This window comes from Miniopterus natalensis, chromosome 12, assembly GCF_054644295.1.
Source record: "Miniopterus natalensis isolate mMinNat1 chromosome 12, mMinNat1.hap1, whole genome shotgun sequence".
Lineage (NCBI taxonomy): Eukaryota > Metazoa > Chordata > Mammalia > Chiroptera > Miniopteridae > Miniopterus > Miniopterus natalensis.
Window position 1 is genome coordinate 49,615,126 of NC_142092.1, and position 19,828 is coordinate 49,634,953.

General features: G+C 49.7%; 1 protein-coding gene across 1 annotated transcript; it reads left to right on the top strand.

Moving 5' to 3' along the window:
• The first annotated feature begins 10,238 nt into the window (after positions 1-10,238).
• On the top strand, positions 10,239-12,812 carry ALDH1B1 (aldehyde dehydrogenase 1 family member B1). The gene has a single exon (XM_016222798.2). The coding sequence runs from the start codon at positions 10,239-10,241 to the stop codon at positions 11,790-11,792; it is 1,554 nt and encodes a 517-aa protein (XP_016078284.2). The 3' UTR covers positions 11,793-12,812.
• Positions 12,813-19,828: the final 7,016 nt, after the last annotated feature.

Genomic DNA, 19,828 nt, shown 5'->3' on the forward strand with positions numbered 1-19,828 from the left:
TCACTAGTCACTGCTGGATTTCTGTTAGTCAATGTTTTGAATAGCACTCCTGGGCCCGGGTCTGCCCCCCACCCCCATAGGCCCAAGCACTTCCCAGGGCTGATACCAGCTCTCTGAGGAGCCTCTCCCACCCTTTATACACCAGAGCCCCAGCTCCTGGAAGAACTAGGAGTGCAGCTAGGAATGAAGCTATTGCCTGGCCAGGGACCTCTGATCTGTCCACTCACCTGCCTTTCTAGCAGGTCATCTGGTCCAAGAAGTTGGCCCTGGGAGGACAGACCTGGTCAGCCGTCCTCGAGACCTCATGAAGGATTCTCACTGGACCAGGTGGAGGCCGCATTCCTTGGTTCCTGCCCCTGAGTCACCTTACACTGCCCTTCCTCAGGGACATTTCCAGACTGCTCAGCCCAAGGGCAGAGCTAGGAAGGACCACTGAGCCAGAGACCCCTGGCGCTGCCTCTAAGGGGTCACCAGGGGGTGGGGATGCAGCAAGCAGCTCCCTTTCACTGGGCTTCAGTAAGATTGGCCTTCTCAGTAAGATTTCATCTGGGTCTATGATCTAGCGCAACCCACTCATTATGTGGACAATTAGGCCCAGAGGACACACAGGGATGCAGGGAGCCTGGGATCCAGGCATCTGGTCTCAGCCTGGGATCTGCCCTCTACACCTCATGTCCTCTCTCTTCTGTGAGTCCTACAGCCTGTCGTGTGGACACGTCACTCTGTTCCGTGAAGGAATGTTCCATGATCCATAATCTATGTGGACAGATGTGCAATGGGAATCACCTTTCTTATTCCAACCCTGGGGCAATTTCACCAACCTGCAGCTGATACCTTAACCAGGATGCAGCCTATTAGAAAAGATTGTTTAAACACCGCACCTGATACCAGGGGAACAATAAATAAGACTGTGCCACATGTGGTTTCTCCTTATGGGTGCTAGTTCAAGGCCTCCTACTGACTCCCTGAGGGACATGGGGATTCCTTTTGCCTCTCTGGGTCTCAGTCTCCCCATCTGTAAAATGGCAATGTTGGACCAGAAATTCCCTGGGCCCCCTTGCTCCCTGATCCGTCCCTGATTCTGTAAGGTCAGGGGCCAGGTCAGCCATCATGGTATTCCCCTCAGGGAGGGGCTGCTCCTCCTGGATGACCCACCAGGGCAAGATCTTTGGAACCAGATATGCAGAAGACAGACTCAGCCCAGGTCAGTCACCTTCTGTAGCTTGCCTAGTGCTGAAGAGTGTGGCATTCAAAACCAAGCTTTGCAATTCCAGGTGTGCCACTTACGAGTGAATCATTGTCTCTCTCTGAGCCGCAGTGTCCTTATCTGTCAGCTGAAGCTGCTCACACTTGTCCTCACAGCAGAGTTGGAAGAGTCTGTGGCAGAGCCTCTTAGGTATCCTTCGGCATCTGTCTTCCCACTGAGTCACAGAAATGGAAGCCCCCAAGCCCTGGCCAGTTTGGCTCAGTGGTTAGAGCATCGGCCGAGGACTGACGAGTCTGGGTTCCACTCCAGCTGCAGGCTCAACCCCGGCCTTTGTCAGGGCGCATGCAGGAGGCAAACAATTGGTGTGCCTCTCTCTCATCTCTCTCTCTCTCTTCCACTTTCTCTGAGAAGCAATGGAAAAAATATCCTCAGGTGAGGAAAGAGGAAAGAAAGAAAGAAAGAAAGAAAGAAAGAGAGAGAGAGAGAGAGAGAGAGAGAGAGAGGGAGGGAGGGAGGGAGGGAGGGAGGGAGGAAGGAGGAAAGAAAGAAAGCAGAGGGAGGAAGGGAGGGAGGGAGGGAGGGAGGGAGGAAGGAAGGAAGGAAGGAAGGAAGGAAGGAAGGAAGGAAGGAAGGAAGGAAGGAAGGAAGGAAGGAAGGAAGGAAGGAGTTAAATGGCCAAGTCGCCCTCCTGCCTTGACGCCCTTCTATGCCATGTCAGGGTAGCATCGAAACTCCTCAGCATGACATGTAAGGCCGTTCATGATCTGTACCCCTCTTACTGCTCTAGCCTTGGCCCCCTCACTGCTCCCCAACCTGCCTTCATACCCCAGGCCCTCCAGCAGGAGTTACTCACAGCTCCCCAAGCCAACAACCCCTTCTCACCTCTGGCCTCTTGTACATTCAACTCTATCTTCCAAAAATGCCATTTCTGCCCCAGCCCTTCTCAGCTTTCAAGATTCAGCTCGAGTATCACCTCCCGCAGGAAGCTCCCGTGGCCTTCCCGGGCTTTGTTCCTTTCCCTGTTTCTCTCCTCGCTCTTGGCACCGGGGGCTTTGCCGCGCCGTGAGAGAAACACACCAGTTTCCACAGTCGTCGGCCTCTCCAGCCTGCGAGCAGCCTGCGGACAGGAATGGCGCCGACTCATCTCTGTGCTGCCGGGGCCTCGCCTACGGGGCCGTAAGTACCAGGAACTGAGCGGGGGCAGGAATGATGGATGGCAGACGCTTGCTACTGTGGGAACTGCTGGGCCTTGGCAAAGGGCTGTGCCTGGGAAATAGGCTTTGAACTAAAAAGAACTGATTGGAGGCAGAGGTGAAGACAAGGGCATCCTGAGCCACTGTTCCCCTACTCTGGTCACTGAGGAGTCAGGACTGCTGGATCCAAGAGGCCCTTGTGCGTTCGTTGGCAAACCTGCGTGGCGTCGTTAACGGTGGGCAGCATTTCAGGCTCGCTTAATCAGCAAATGTGTAACGATACACTTGGCTGCTGCCAATACTTTGTACCTCAACCGTTGCCTCATAATGGCCCATAACCAGAGATGATAACAGGATGGGAAAGTCAACTGACTGGGTTTCGAACAGAGCACACGTTCAGGGTCCAAAGTTTTATGGTCCAAGGACTCTGCTCACAATGAACAGTATTTACCAGCTTTCCTACAACTTTCCGTGGCCCTGATCCCCTATTGGTCCTTTTCTCCATCTCAATCCCCCCCCTTTTACAGTGGGGAAGACTGAGGCCCAGAGGGAGGAAGTTGCCCGAGGCCACACAGTGAGGCTGGAGCAGGGACCAGGACCTAGGCTCTGACACCCAGCCCATTCTCTTTGTACCACCCCGCTTGGTTTTGTGACTCCTGTCCAATAATTAACTGTGGATTTAGATAAAGACATTGGGCCTAATCATGAGGGTCACAAAGGGACAGATCTGTTACAGAGCCTTTGAACCAGGAGCACTATTCTGTTGATTTGGTAACATAATCTTTTCTTATTTTTTTAAACTTTTTATTATGAACAAGCTTAAATTTAAATAAGAAATAGATTATAACAAATTGTCTGAGCCCATTAGCAGCTGCTTAAGTATTATCAACACCTGCTGTTCTTGGTTACATAACTTGGAATTGTCTTTCCTCCAGGAAACTAGAGGAGACACACACTACAGCCAGGATGAGATTTAAAGTTGTAAACCGGATCATGTCCACCTTGGCCCCTTCTTCGAAACTCTAGTAGTTCACTCTGCTGTGGGAAGTAAGACAGAGCAGAGCCCCACCCAGCCCCAGACAACCTGCCTCTGGACTACTTTTAAGTGAGGAAAAAATACATTTCTATCTTGTTTAAGCCACTTTTATTTTGGATTTTCTCTTACATGGGTAGTTTGAAAACCTGGCTACATATTAGAATCCACAGAGGAGCTTAAAAACAAAACAACAATAAAATCAGATAACAAGGTATAACACCAGGGGATTCCAGTTCACTTGGTCTGGATGCTGCTCAGGCATCAGTGTTTTTAAAAGCTACCCAAGTGAAGCCCTGGCTGAGTAGCTCAGTTGGTGCCTTGTCTCGATACACCGAGGTTGTGGGTTCCATCTCCAGTCAGAGCACATACAAGAAGCAACCAATGAATGCATAAATAACAGGAACAACAAAAGATGTTTCTCTCTCTCTAAAAAGTCAAATAAAATCAATCAATAAAAAAAATAAAAATAAAAGCTATTCAGGTGATGCTTATGTGGAGCCCCAGTTGAGAACTGCTGTGTAAGTATATGTGTCTGAACGAATGCTGATACATGGCTCAGCTGAAAGGTCATCTTCTCCCAAGATGTCCCAGGTTGGGGGCACTCAGGGCTCCCTCCTCTGTGCTTCCACAGAGCTTAGCGCTCGTCTCGATTAGTGGTACGTGACAGTTTATTGCATTAGTTTTGTTTAGGTCAGTCTCCTCACTGTTCTCTGAGCTCCTCGGGGGTGGGACCATGTTAGATAAGAGATTTTCAACCAGTGTGCCGTGAGAATTTTTTAAACTTGCAATAGCTGACTATTTAATCAGGGGCACTGACCTCTTTTCCCTTAGATTGTCAAATAAAACAGTGACAACAGCCAACACGATAGCCGTCCAATGGAATGAATCAAAATTATACCTATTTTTGTTTTGCTAGATTGGCAAAAAGTGTATTTTTGGTGTGCTGCAGAATTTTAGTGAATTGCTTATGTATGCCATGAGATGAAAAAGTTTGAAAGTTGCTGTGTTAGATTCATCCAGGGTCCCGGCTCAGGACTCACAGTTCTAACCTGGGCCTCCGAACCCCATCAAGTCTGTCCTGTGCCCATGCCTCCAGCCTCCTCCTGAGCCACTCACCCCTTCACACTTCCTGCGTCTCACCTACTTGTCTTCTCCCAGTTCTTTGAATGCACCTTGACCCCTCCCACCTCAAGGCCTGTGTGTATGCCTGTCCCTTTCACCTGTACCTTTAACACCTCTTAATTTAGTACATCTCTGCTTGTCCTTCAGCTCTCACCCTTTACCCTTGCTACTCAAGGCATGGTCTTGGCACCAGCAGCATTGGCATCACTGGGGAACTTGTTAGAAATGCAGAATATACGGCATTCATAGTTAAGAAGGCTTAACAAGGTTCCCAGAATATGTAGGATGCTATGCTAACTGGTTCTGACTCAAAAATAGGATTGGGGTGGCGGTGGGAGGAGGAGGGGTGCTATTTTTCAAAAGAAAGGAATGCTGGGTAGACAGCAGACACAATGTCCACCATAATTATGGTACGTCTACACATGGAATACTGTTGACCACCTGGCCTGCTCCAGCTAGGCCAGGGGCCATAAACTCAAATGCCTATAAAAAGCTATAAATGAGTTAATCATTGTATTTGTTTCCATTTGTTAGCTGTAACAAGCTATCACAAACATAGTGGCTTAAAACAACACAATTTTATCATCTTATAGTCCTGGGGCTCAGGAGTCTGAAATGAGTGTCGCTGGGCTGAAATGAAGGTGCCGGCAGAGATACATTCCTTTTGAAATGCTTGGGGGAATTCTGTACCCTTGCCTTTCCAGCTGCTCGCATTCTTTGGCTGGTGGCTGCATCACTTCAACCTCTGCTTCTGCCATCATGGGCCCTTCTCTGATGTTGACATTCCTCTCTCTCTTTGATAAGGACCCTTGTGATTACTTTGGGCTCACCCACACAATCCAGGATAACCTCCCCACCTCCAGGTCCTGAATAGCAGATGCCCTATCACTGCCACATGCTCTGCCTCCACCTCAGTGTTATTTGGGTGCTTATGTGAGAGCCTTGGTTGTAGTCTGAATTCGGACACTCATCCCCTGCGTTACCTTGGGCAAGTCCCTTTCCTTTTCTGGGTCTCAGTCTCCTATAACTATACACTGAGGTGCAGGGGAAAGAAAAGAGCAAGGAAGCCAGACAGGCAGAAGGGAAATCGAGTTTGTGGAAAATATTCAGGCCTGGTTTGGTTTGACAACATTCGGATTTTGGTCATATTTACAGAGTATAAATTTCACTTAGAGATTCACTTAGGAGAAAAAGAAGGGAATAGGGTATACTTTGGTTTGCTTTTTATAAGCATCTTTATTTAAAATTTCCATTCCCTATAACTCCCTCAGTGTCCTGAGCCAGTCTTCCATGTTCAGTTCAAATGCAGAGAACAGAGGCACCTGTTATGCTCAATGTAGAATAAACACCCAGTGCAGCTCACATGTCTTTTGGTTTAGAATCTGTCTGTTTCGTTCATTATCTCAGAGCCTGGAATCTTCTCCAGTAACTTCCTGGACATATAAGGCTCTAAAACGCTGAAGGCTAGAAATAGCTTCTCTTCCCCCACCAGGCCAGTGTAAATACATCCCTGGTTGACATTCCTTGCTGACAATGACCTGACTGTGGCTTGTGTTATCTCACCATTTCCCCTTCAACCCTTTTAGTCCAAACACTCACAGTGGCTCCAAGCCCGACATTTGAATGTACAGAGGCCTGTATCTTTTTTTGCCAATTAAAAAGCTGAATCCAAAACAGTCCTGAAAAATCGTCAACCCCTCTGCAAAAATAATTTGTGCATTCTCCTTCAGCCACTGCACATTCTTCCTTCTCTCCAAACAGTTACAGAGGACAGAGGAAGAACTTTCTGACAAAGCACACTGGCTAAGGATGGATGGCAGGGACCGCCTTGAAAGACAGTGAGCTCCCCATCACTGGAGGAATACAAGGAGGGATAGACAGCCATTTGGGAAAATCCTATAGAAGGGAGTACCAGATAAGGAGTGAACTAGACTTCACAGACTCTGCCTTTACCGAGGCCTGTTAATGATTGACCAAATAATCATTAAGTCAATCCACCGTGGAGTGCCTTGCCAAGTGCCCGAGGAGTTTTAGGCTGGCCATGTGCTATGGCGGAGACAGAAGATGCTTTGCAAGGGGCTACTGGATTGCCAGGAAAACAGGAGCACAGATGTGGCAGGAAGCAAGACATAGTGCTTTTAGTAAAGAACTGAACTTTGCAGCAAGGACTGTGAGCATCCTCAGGATGACAAGGCAACCAAAGAGTTCATAGAGATGTTGCTTAAGGAAAGAACTAGATGAAGAAGTCAGGGTCAGGCAAGATAATGCGGATAATACGTGGAGAGGAAGGGATTTAATACTGAGAACCGGGTGCTGACAGTGCTGACGGGCCAGGAGAGGAGGCCTTAGCTAGCCCTTCAGGACTAACTCCCAGAACAAGGTGGACATGGCCCACCAGCCTCATTACCATCCGAGGCCACCTCTGGAGTCAGTTAGGTCCAGACACACCCCTGTAGCCATGATTCAAAGAGCCGGAGCTGGAGTGGAGCTGCAGCCACAGACACCACCCCACACCCAGGAAGCAGGGGAAGGGACAAGGAACACTAATGCAGAAAATCCTCATGTTACTGCCACCACGCTAGTGATGTCCCAGAGGGGCAGGGCTCTACCCTCCACTTTCCACATCTGGTAGGGGGACTGCTAAACCATAGCACTTGGTTCACAGCCAGAACTCTAGGTGCAAACAAGGCCGGGAAACTTAGCTCTGAGCTTCCCAACCACCCTGACCAGGAGACGTTAGGGCGAGTGAGAGATGCGCATGCAGGATGTCGGGCTTAGCCCCCTCTCCGACACCAACAAGTCGGAGGCTGCGAGCTAGCTGCCCACCAACAGTCCTCCCTACGGTGGAATTCTAGGCCACCTTGGAGAGGATGACACCATCTTGTACTGAATTAGTGAAATGAGAAAAGGTTCATAAGAAGTTCCTAAGTTTAAAAAAAAAGAAAGCAGGCGGAAAAATAGAAGTCACCATATGATTTTATTTCAACTAAAAGAGTTTTTGCAAAATGCAGAGGGAAAAAAGAATACCAGCAATATTAGTGCTGATTTTGGGTGAAATGACGGAAGGTAATTTTTTACCTTCATCCTGTTCTGTTTCCCAAGCTTTCTACAGTGCGCATGTATTCTTTCTACTCTTAGGACAAAAAAAAAAAAGCATTTAAAAAATGCACAAACATCAAATCTTCACAAAACTGGGGAAGGGAGCAGTAGAAGTGGAAACTGTCAGGCATTCGTGAACGGAGGTAAAAAACGCAGAGGGGAGGCACAAAGGAGGGCAAGGCGAGGTTCAAGGATGGCAATCACGCGGGAGGGAAAATGCAAACTGTAACCGGGGTCCAGGCTCAGGGCTGCGTGACCTGGGCAGGGCGCCCCTTTCTGGGCCTTTGTTTCTGCTCCCAAACAAGGGCCGCAGGACCCCAGCTCGGAGCCGCGGCGGGAGGGAGGGGAGCAGGGTCGGCAGCCCCGGGAGGGGGGGGGGCCGCAGGGGCGCCCTGGACGCCGCTACCCTGGGGCGGCCCGTGGGCGGCGGCCGCGGCCTAGAGGCCGAAGATCCGGGGCGTCACCGGGCGCGGGCGGAGCCTCACCCGCGGAGGAGGGACCTGCGGCCACACGGGCGGAGGCCTCATTCACCTGGGGGAGCCCCAACCTGCCGCAGGTAAGGAGCGCCCCTCACCCGCAGGCTCCCGCTACCGCGGAGGGAGCTTCCTCTCCGGGCATCTGCCCGCCCACCCGGGCCCGTCTGTGCGCCTGGCCTGGACCGGAGGACCCTACCCACGCTCCCCAACCCTCTCCCCACACCCGGTCCTGGGGTGTGAGGGCCCCTAGGGCGCAGACAGCCCCGCCTCCGCAAACCGTGGGGTTGGCGCGACCTCCCGGCCACTCCGCCGAGGGCCCGACTGCAGCCGGTGGCGGAGAGGTCAGGGCGCCCGCCCAACCCCGCGTGCAGAAGGGGTGAGGCGGGCGCCGCCCGGCCCTGGCTCCGTGACCCAGAAGGTCCAGTGCTTGGCACAGGGGACACGAATACAGGAAACGGAAGAAATTGCCCATAGTCAGGAGGAAACACACAGCTAGGACTGTGGGAACTCCGGCTGAGGCTCCTATTCTTACTTGCTGTGTGTCCTTGGTGAGCCCCTGAAGCTCTCTGATCCCCTGAACCTCTCTGATCCCCGGCCTTCTTCCAGAATGGGGTCATCCTATGCTCTGATCACCCCAGGGCTGCTAGGAGTTTCACTGAGTTAACTGCTGAGAAGATGGGCTGCAAACTGCAAAGCCTGGTGCACCAGTGATCTTCCTATATGCAAAGGGAGGTGCCAGGGCAGCCCTGATACAGGCCCCCAGAACAGGAAGTCTTGGCTTGGCATAAAAGATTTCCCAGCCTTGGTCCCTCACCGCTTCTCCCATCCGTTTAGCCCTTCCACCCCCACCCCATGGATTGGTGACTCCTCCTTTCACCCATTCCAGTGGGCCACTCCCTCCTCAGACCCACACCTGTTGGACCCAAGGCTGCTTCTGCCTCAGCATAGAGTCCTGAGTGCACCCCTGACAGGTCTGCTGGCTCAACTTCCCCCCAAGGGAGGGCTTTCCTGGGCAGCATTGATTCGTATGGAGCTGAGGACCCGATTGGGGTGTTTTTCTGGATGAGTCCTTTGGTCCTCTCCATGCCCAGTGGCAGAGGATGGCGAGTGGTGGATTGGGGAATAGGGCAAGGTCAGACCCTTTTTGCTGTTGGGTGGGGCAAGACTCCATTGAGAGAGTAAAGGTGCAGGGATTGTGTCAATGAATCTAGGAACTTTATACACCATTTACTTTGCATTGACTATATTTTATATACTGTTTAAATTTTGCAGCTGCAGTTTTAATCAAGTCTACACTGTTTTCAGAGTTGTAGGCAAGACATAAACAGACCCTTCTTTCTCTGCTGCTGGACTTGCTGCACCCCTGGCACACTGAGACCTGTTCCTGGGGCGGCGGGCTTGGCTGGTTTCTGAGAGTGTTGCCAGCTCTGATGTCCTGGGTGGAGTGTGGCAGGCTTTTATAGGCACAGACCCATTCAGCATAGCTCTGTGAGGCATTTTACCTGTGAGGCAACTGAGGCACAGCAGTGAAGTGAAGCAAGCCTCTCTCGAAGGGAACAACTCTGTCTGAGTCTCTGGTTTCTGCTCCATTCTTAGGTCAGTTAAACAGCCTTTGTGGAAATGTATGTAGTGAGCATGATTCCAGGCAGTAGGGCCATGGCAATGAACCAAACAGGAAAAAAATTCCTGCCCTCATGGAGCTGATGTTTCACTGGGGAGAGGCAGAAAATAAACGTATAAGTGTGTAAAGCTACTATTTGGTATTGTCTGCTGGGGAAAAATAAAGCATGGCATGGGGGCTAGAGAGTGCTAGGAGTGAGGAAAGTTGCAGTTTTATAAAGGCAGGTCAAGGAAGGCCTTGCTGAGGTGACATTTGAGCAAAGACCCAGAAGGGGTGAGAGAATGAACCGAAGGATAGATGGACATGATGGAGTTGGACCAGGGTTCTTCAGGGCCTTCATACACCTTGCAGTCCATGTTTTTTGGGGTGACCCCCATTATGCTAGAATCTTGGAATGTCTAAGCTGGTAGGCCTTCGGGGGACCACCGGGGCCTCTCTCACCTGTTCACCCTGGTTCCTCCTGTCCCTCTCCAGGGTAGTCAGCATGCTGCGCTTCCTGGTGCCCCGGCTGCTTTGCCTTCGAGGCAGGACTGCCCCGTACTCCTCAGCAGCAGCCCTCCCAAGCCCCATCCAGAACCCAGATATTCGCTACAACCAGCTGTTCATCAACAATGAGTGGCAAGATGCAGTCAGCAAGAAGACCTTCCCAACAGTCAACCCCAGCACAGGAGAGGTCATCGGTCACGTGGCTGAAGGGGACCGGGCTGATGTGGACCGGGCGGTGAAAGCGGCCCGAGAGGCCTTCCGCCTGGGGTCTCCGTGGCGCCGGATGGATGCCTCCGAGCGGGGCCGACTGCTGAACCGCCTGGCCGACCTAGTGGAGCGGGATCGTGTCTACCTGGCCTCACTGGAGACCTTGGACAATGGGAAGCCTTTCCAGGAGTCTTATGTCATGGACCTGGATGAGGTCATCAAGGTGTATAGGTACTTCGCCGGCTGGGCTGACAAGTGGCACGGCAAGACCATCCCCATGGATGGTGAGCATTTCTGCTTCACCCGGCACGAGCCCGTTGGTGTCTGTGGCCAGATAATCCCGTGGAACTTCCCCTTGGTCATGCAGGGCTGGAAGCTCGCCCCGGCGCTTGCCACTGGCAACACCGTGGTCATGAAGGTTGCAGAGCAGACCCCCCTTTCTGCCCTGTACTTGGCCTCCCTCATCAAGGAGGCGGGCTTTCCCCCCGGGGTGGTGAACATCATCACAGGCTATGGCCCGACAGCAGGAGCGGCCATCGCCCAGCATATGGATATCGACAAAGTTGCTTTCACCGGCTCCACCGAGGTGGGCCACCTGATCCAGAAGGCGGCTGGAGATTCCAACCTCAAGAGAGTCACCTTAGAGCTGGGCGGGAAGAGCCCCAGCATCGTGTTGGCTGACGCTGACATGGGCCATGCCGTGGAGCAGTGCCACGAGGCCCTCTTCTTCAACATGGGCCAGTGCTGCTGTGCGGGGTCCCGGACCTTCGTAGAAGAATCCATCTACGATGAGTTTCTCGAGAGAACAGTGGAGAAAGCTAAGCAGAGGAAAGTTGGGAATCCCTTTGAGCTGGACACCCAGCAGGGGCCCCAGGTGGACAAAGAGCAGTTTGAACGAATCCTGGGCTACATCCGGCTCGGCCAGAAGGAGGGGGCAAAACTTCTCTGTGGTGGGGAGCGTTTTGGGGAGCGTGGTTTCTTCATCAAGCCCACGGTCTTTGGTGGTGTGCAAGATAACATGAGGATTGCCAAGGAGGAGATCTTTGGGCCTGTGCAGCCCCTGTTCAAGTTCAAGAAAATCGAGGAGGTGATTGAGAGGGCCAACAACACCAGGTATGGCTTGGCTGCTGCTGTGTTCACACGGGACCTGGACAAGGCCATGTACTTCACACAGGCGCTCCAAGCTGGGACAGTGTGGGTGAACACCTATAACATCGTCACCTGCCACACGCCATTTGGAGGCTTTAAGGAGTCTGGCAATGGGAGGGAGCTGGGGGAGGATGGGCTTAAGGCCTACACAGAGGTGAAGACGGTTACCATCAAGGTTCCACAGAAGAACTCGTAAGAATGTCCGCCATGGAGACCCAGCTTCAGTCCAAGGATTCCACAACCATCTACCAGTGGTCACCAAACATTTTTTTTTAGCCATGGACCCCCTTTTTTTAATCCAAATGAACTTTTAGAACTTTAGCAAATGAAATAATTACAATCAGAGCTGCTCTAGTTAAAGCAGGTATGGGGACAGTTCAGAGTCCCATCCATCTGCACCCCAACCCACACCCCCTTATAGGCCCTGAGCTACTTCCGTGAAACCTTAAGAAGCTCCAGAAGATAGATTAAAAACCACTGATCTGGATTTTAGTTCTTCCTGCGGATCCAAGGGCTTTCTAATGGATTAACCTGCTGGCTTAGTGGATGGGCTCACCTCAGACATGGGATTAGAAGGCATTAGGGGTTTGATGGATGCTGAATGTTGGCGCCATTCTTCATGGATTTAACCTAAAAATCAAGGGTGCTTTTCCTTTTCTAAGTACCAGTTGTTGGCTATTTTGCTTGCTTGCCCCTAATTTTCCTTAATTTGGGGGAAGGAATGGGCAAAGGACAAATTTACTTAACCATTCCTTTAAAAGAAGCTCAAGCAACCCAAATGTCCATCAACTACTGAGTAAAGAAAATGTTTCCATGGAACAGCCTTGTACTTTTCAGCCATAAAAAGGAATGAAATGCTGATACACACTGCCTCGTGGACGAACCTTGAAAACATTATGCTGCATGAAAGCAGACAGACATACAAGGCCATGTATTGTATGATTCCATTTATATGAAATGCCCAGAATAGGCAAATCCATAGAGAGAGGGTGTGTTGTGGTTGCCAGGGGCGGGGGAAGAGGGAATGGCGAGTAACTGCTAATGGGTATGGGATTTTTTGGGTGGAGGTTTTAAAATATTCTGGAATTGGACAGTGGTGGTGGTTACACTTTGTGAATATACTAAAAAGGATACTGAATTGCATACTTTGAAAGGGTGAATTTTATGATATGTGAATTGATTTCAATCAAAAATTAAAATAAATAAATTCACACATTCTGTTTGCACATCCATTTTGTGTCCATACCCTCTTGCTGCTGGATAGTTTAGACTCTCAGAGATGGAAGGGATGCAGTTAGTCAACCCCCAGCCAGGTGCAAAAGTCCCCTCCACAATATTCTGAGTTTAGTTTTTGTTTTCTCCTGGCTGACAAAGTTCAACTTTAAGACCCACAATAAAAAGCTCTGGTTCCTGCCTGGAACAAGTCCATGTCAGATCTCATTTCAAGACTTCCATTGGCATTGCCCCAACCTCTACTAAAACACACCGCCCCTCAAGCCAAGCTCAGTATCAGGGCCATCCTCACATGCTGGGATTTCCAGAGGTTCAAACCTGAGAGTTCAGTATGTTTACTGTGAGCCTTAATTCCTCAATGGATGGGAGTAACTCCAAGCCAATGGGCCACGACACCTAAACAGCATGCTGAGCCGTCTCTCCTTGTTTTCCATCTTTCTACCACATTAATAAGGAATCACCCTGCTTGTAGGTCCACTCAGTGTAGTGAATGCACACCCCCAGGCAGCTCTTTAGCATCCTGTTGTCTCACCCAGGCTTCAAGATGATTTTGTTCAGTATCTAACCTTGGAGTTGGCCTGAAACTGCTTTCTGGGGATTCTGAGTCTGTTTGTTCCCCTCATCTCTCCTTCCAGGACCTCCTTTCTATGCCATTTTTCTAAGGCTGGGGTGACCCTGACTGTCCCCTGAAGAGCACTTTTATCTGCTTCTCTTAGAGACTATTGGTACTTTGCATAGTCGTGAGAGTATCTCATGAAACAGAGAAACAGGAGTGAGTAGGTGGGTGAATGGGAGTCTCTAATGACTATCAAGCAACATCTCAGTGTTTTAACAAATCCATTGTTTATTTGCTTCTCAGTACTTCTCAACCAAGAGAAACTTGGTACAGGGTGTCCCAGGATGGGGTGAGGCTGGAAAAGGACAATCTTCTAGGGCTCTTATTTTGATCCCTGAAATCCTGAGACTGAGGAGTCAGGTCAGATTTCTAGTCAGCTCAGCCCCCCATGGCTCCTCTGCATCATCGCCATTTCTCTCTGTATAGGGCCATGCAAGCAAGGAGGTGGAACTGGGCATCGTTTAACGCAGAGACTGCCTGCAGGATTTCACTTGATCATAGATGTCGCAATTCTGGGCACCCATTTCCAACAAACTTACCAAGCTCTACTCTGCCAGATGCCATCTATGCCAGGTGCCTTTACACGCCACTGAAGCCTCACACAATCCTGGAAAATAGGCAGTGGGGTTACCAGTTTTTTTTAGATGAGGAAATGGAAGCTGAGAGGTTTATCATGAAGTTCATTTGGACTCAGTTTCCTATGTGCATACACTATGGGCCAGAAAGGGGGCAATCTGAGAGCACATCTAATCCGACCTTGACTCCTGAAGGGTCCAAGGACTCAGCTTCTTTGCCGCATCCCTCAGGGCTGCTGCTTGGGCACAGTGGCACTGCTTCTCTCATTGAATCCCAGATGCCAGGCCATTTAAGACCTTTGATTTAGTTTGGCTCTATTCTGGGGGTGAGGCTGACCTCTGGTGGCCACCTGGTTAATTAATTTGCTCAGGTCATTGGTTTAAAAAGAAGAGGGGCTAAGGTTCTGGCTCTAGGCAGTTTGCAGGGACAGAGACATGAACGAGGTAGTAGCTGCCTTGCAGGAGCTCACAGTCTGGCAGAGACACAACTACAGAACCAGTGAAAAATGGAAGTACAGAGGCCATGAGATCACAAAAGAAACAGTATTAAGCACCCACAATATTTATCTCATTTACTGCTTCAGTCACTTTACCCTCAGTCACTTATTTTTTCTGACTGGTTATTTAAAAAAATATTTCTAGTTTTTCAATTACAGTTGACATACAATATTATATTAGTTTCAGGTTTACAACAGTGATTAGACCAGGGGCGGGGAAACTTTTTTCTGCCAAGGGCCATTTGGATATTTATAACATCATTCGGGGCCATACAAAATGATCAACTTAAAAATTAGCTATGAAAAAAAGCTCCTAGATTTATTGAATTTTGAGTCCCACCTACGGTTGCCTTGGCAAGGGCCAGACCAAATGATTTCACAGGCCATATACGGCCCTCAGGCCGGACGTTCCCCACCCCTGGATTAGACATTTATATGACTTACAAAGTTATCACCCCAATAAGTCTAGTGCCCATCTGACATCATACATGGTTATTACAATATTATTGACTATATTCCCTATGCTGTAGTTTATATCCCATGATTATTCTGTAACTACCAATTTGTACATCTTAATCCCGTCCCTTTTTTCATCCAGCCCCTCAATCCCACTCCCATCTGGCAACTATCAGTTAGTTCTCTGCATCTTTGAGTTTGTTTCTGCTTTGTTCATTTATTTTGTTTTTTAATTCCACATATAAATGAAATCGTTTGGAATTTGTCTTTTCCTATCTGACTTATTTCACTTAGCATAATACCCTCTAGGTCCATCCATGCTGTCACAAATGGCAAGAGTTCCTTCTTTTTTATGGTTAATACTCCATTGTATTGCGCCACAACTTCTCTACCCATTCCTCTATTGATGGGCACCTTGGCCGATTCCATATCTGGGCTGTTGTAAATAATGCTGCAATGAACATAGAGGTGCATAGGTCTTTTTATTTTTTATTTTTATTTTTTAAATCTATCTTTATTGATTTCAGAGACAGGAAGGGAGAGGGAGAGAGAGAGATAGAAACATCAATGATGAGAGAGTCATTGATCAGCTGCAGCCCGCAACCCGGGCATGTGCCCTGACCGGGAATCAAACCCTGATCGCCTGGAGCCTAGGTCGATGCTCAACCATTGAGCCACGCCCAGCCGGGCTGCACAGGTCTTTTTGAATTCATGTTTTGGGTTTCTTCATATAAATACCCCAAAGTGACATTGCTGGGTCATATGGTAGTTCTATCTTTAATTTTTTGAGGAACCTCCATACTGTTTTCCTCCAGACTGTGGCTACACCAATTTACAATCCCACCAACAGTGCACTAGGGTTCCCTTTTCTCCACATCCTTGTCAGGCACTTCCTAATATTCCACACTTGATAAATAATCATGGCAGCCCAGAGATGCTCCAATAGTAAGGGGAGCCAGGATGCAAACTCAGGTCTTCTGACGCTACTGCACCCAGTTCAACCCCAGGGAAAGGCTCTGTGGGAGGGACACAGATCCTACTGGATGAAAAGGAGGCAACCAGGCAGAGAGACAAGGAAGGCTGTTCCTGGGAGAGGGAAGGGCATGAAGTTTGTGAAAAAGCATGGAGGGTGCGAAGAAACGGTGTGAGGAAGGGACAGGCAGGGAGGAAGGCCTGGGAGGAGGCAGCGGCTGGGTTGTGAAGGGGCTGGGCACCCTGTGAGGAAAACTTGAGAGTTTTGAAAGGAATGTGAAAGGGTCATATTTTAGTTTCTAAAGCTGGTTCTGTTTCAGTGGGAGGGTAGGTTGAGGGGGCGACCTGAAGCTGGAGGTCTATTGTCAGTGATGTTAACCTGAACCAGGCGTGGGGACGGGTGGGAGATCTTGGGAGCCAGGAGGTGACCCGTGCTGCTGGCTGGGGTAACCAAGTGGATGGTGGTGCCAGCACTGGGAAAGAGCACTTAGCTGGAGAAGGTTTGGGGACAAGATGGTAAGTTTATTCATTTATTCAACACGTTTTTTAGTGAGTGCGGACCCTCAGCACCCAGTGAAGCCTGGTGCTCTGCAGACGTGTGTGGGGATTTATGAATGGAGATGAGAGGCTTCTGTCTCCCAACCCCAACCCCACTTCCTACTCCTCCCTGGACCGCCACCCACTCCCTAACACCCGCCGGCAGGGGCAGATTCAGGCGTGAGGAAGGAGAGACACGGGCCACCCTGCCTCCGGCACACTCAGCCCTGCCGCCCAGAGGAGCTCAGGCTCTGGGGAGGAGGCGGCAGCGAGAGAGCCGGGCGCCGGTTCGGATCCCGCCCTGATGGGTGCCCACGTCTGAATTCATTACTGAGCCGCAGACGCCGGGCGCTCCAGTTTCCCTTCATTAATTAAAATAGCGCATGTAATCTGTCCCTGATTTAACGTTCCAGAGGCCCTGGCGAAGGCCAGCAGTGAGGAAATTCATTAGAGGAGACTGTTCACTGTCGGTTCATCTGCTCATTCTTATTAATTTTACCTGCGTAACCCATCCCTGGGGGGAGGCAGGGGCAACGCTTTTTTTTTTTTTTTTTTAAACATAGGCTTAAATTCACCATAAAACCTGATGAAAAAATTTGTTTTGACTAAAAATCAGACTTTTTAAGGTGGGAAGTGGATACATTTGGGACTGGACACTGTCTTTCAAATTATCTTCCTCCAGCCCAGTTATAACTTAGTTGACCACAGGCTGAGATTCAGGCTGCCTGCTGCTTACAGCATCAAGTCCAGCCTCCTCTGGAGGCATTTCGGGCTGTGGCCTAAGCCCTGGCCCCCACTTGCCACTACAGCTTCCAGCAGCCACACTGGCCACTACTCCCTGTTCACAAACTACACTGCACTTCTCTACCCCTGCTCCTTTCACGTGCCGTCTCCCTAGCCAGGAATCCCCCACACTCCTCCAATCCCCGGCTCAGATGCCTCCTCTTCTCTTCCAGGAAGTCTTCCCTGATCTTCCCCTACTCTGACCACAGAGCAGACATCTTCTGCTTCCCGGCAGAATGGTGACTTCATCCCACGCATCCCCACTCCAGTATCACCCGAGTGCACGGCCCAGGTCCCACCCACCTTCACATTGTCAAGTGTCTGTGCCCTTCTGGCCTCTGGAGGATGCCACTCCTGTGTGCGTGTGGAATATGGCAGAGGGCAGATCTAAGCGAGTGAATTAAATACTAGAATGTTTACACTGTGGGAGACCCAAGTTCAGGGGGAGCTAGAAGAATCGGGCCAGCAGCAGACAATTAGGACTAGTTAATAACTGCAAGCAAGGTGAGCAGGTGGGGCTGTGACTACAGCCCGGGTGAGAGGTAAGAAGATGCGGGCAAACAAAAAAAGGGCAAGATGCACAGAAATGATGAGGTATCAGCGGGACCTGGGCCAACCACAGCAGCACTCCAAGGACAAGGAGACCACAGACGGTCCTTAAAAACATTTATTTTCAGGGCAAGGGGTCATGTGACATCATCACATCTATGAAAATGGGGTAGAAAACAGGCTCTGGGGGATCATGTTTCCGAATGATAGCAGCCACAGCACACGTTCTCCAGCTCTGCAGAGGCCTTGGGCTCTCACCCTTGAAAAGTCGTTAGGTTGGGACAATCATCTTCATCTATCTTTTTGGTTCTGGTGAAACTATTGGACAGTGTAACATTTATTATTATTTTTGCACATAATTATGATGCTAACCCAGCCTCATGCAGTCTTCATGCTCAGCTCCATCAGCACGGGGCTCCGTCCATCCTGCTCTCTGGGTCTATATCCAGGTCTCTAATTCTGATTGGGCAAAATTGAGGGGATTCATCTGATTTTGTTAAGTGTGCTTATTAGCAGATGCATGCTGTTCTACTACCTTCTCCAGGGCCTCAGCATCCCGACTCCTCCTGAGCGTCTTATCACTCATTCAAATTACAGAGGAATTAACTGCAGACCTCGGGTACAGGCTGGGGGCGGGCAGGAGCAAGGGAGGAGGTGTTCAGTGGGATGTGAGCAGGGCCCCTGGCAGCCCCAACCTCCCACAAACAAGGAGAGCTTCCAGTTTGATCAGTTTCAATTCTAATCTTATTCAAAGAAGGGGTTCCAATGTGTTCAAGTTTGAAAGCCACCCATCTAGCTCCATTCCCTTCTTACTCAAATGAGAAAACTAAGGTGCAGAAAGTGAAGGGGCCCTCCTCAGGATCACACAGCGAGCCAAATGGACCTCACGTTTCTGGATTCCCAGGCCAGTCTCCTGCTGTAGCATGTCAGGGTGATGCCACCCCAACATTCCAGATGTGGAACGGCCAGCCTTAAAGGCAGAAAATGCAATTCCAAAAAGGGTCCCCCAATGCCATGGCCACTGTGGGCAGCATGAGGTTGCACTTTAAAAGTTGAGGTGGACCTGGATAAGAATCCCCGAAACCTGGGCAACTGGCAGCATCTTTTAAAAATATATGTTTTTATTGATTTTTAGAGAGAGAGGGAGAGGGAGAGACAGAAACATCGATGAGGGAGAAACATCGATCAGCTGCCTCCTACACACTCCCAACTGGGGATGGAGCCTGCAACCTGGGCATGTGCCCCGACCAGGAATTGAACCAGCAACCTCTTGGTGCATGGGATGACACTCAACCAACTGAGCCACACTGGCTAGGCTCTGGCAGCATCTTTTTACATAGTTATGAGATTATTCTGAGAAGCAGCACCATGAAGTGGGAAGAGTGCCAAGGAGGGCCAGGTGCCCTGAGTTCTGGTCCTTCTCAGAGGCCTTCAGACTTTGGGCAGGCGCCTTACTCTCAGAGCATGGTTTCTTCATCTGTAAAGAGTCAGGGACACTACTTCCTAGTGTCCCAGAGTTGGGAAGTGATCACAGATTGAAAAGGGCTTCATGAACTTTAAGAATTATCCACATGTGAGATCCCCATTTAAAAAAATTTTAATTGCCAGGATATCTATTTTTTTAGCCCAGATATTAAGTATTCTCCTTTCTTTTTTCATTAAGAAAAAAACAGGAAAGGAAAGGAAAGGAAAGGAAAGGAAAGAAGGAAAGGAAAGGAAAGGAAAGGAAAGGAAAGGAAAGGAAAGGAAAGGAAAGGAAAGGAAAGGAAAGGAAAGGAAAGGAAAGGAAAGGAAAGGAAAGGAAAGGAAAGGAAAGGAAAGGAAAGGAAAGGAAAGGAAAGGAAAGGAAAGGAAAGGAAAGGAAAGGAAAGGAAAGGAAAGGAAAGGAAAGGAAAGGAAAGGAAAGGAAAGGAAAGGAAAGGAAAGGAAAGGAAAGGAAAGGAAAGGAAAGGAAAGGAAAGGAAAGGAAAGGAAAGGAAAGGAAAGGAAAGGAAAGGAAAGGAAAGGAAAGGAA

Coding starts and splice junctions, on each gene's coding strand:
- ALDH1B1 (XM_016222798.2), top strand. CDS start 10,239: ATGCTGCGCTTCCTGGTGCCCCGGCTGCTTTGCCTTCGAGGCAGGACT.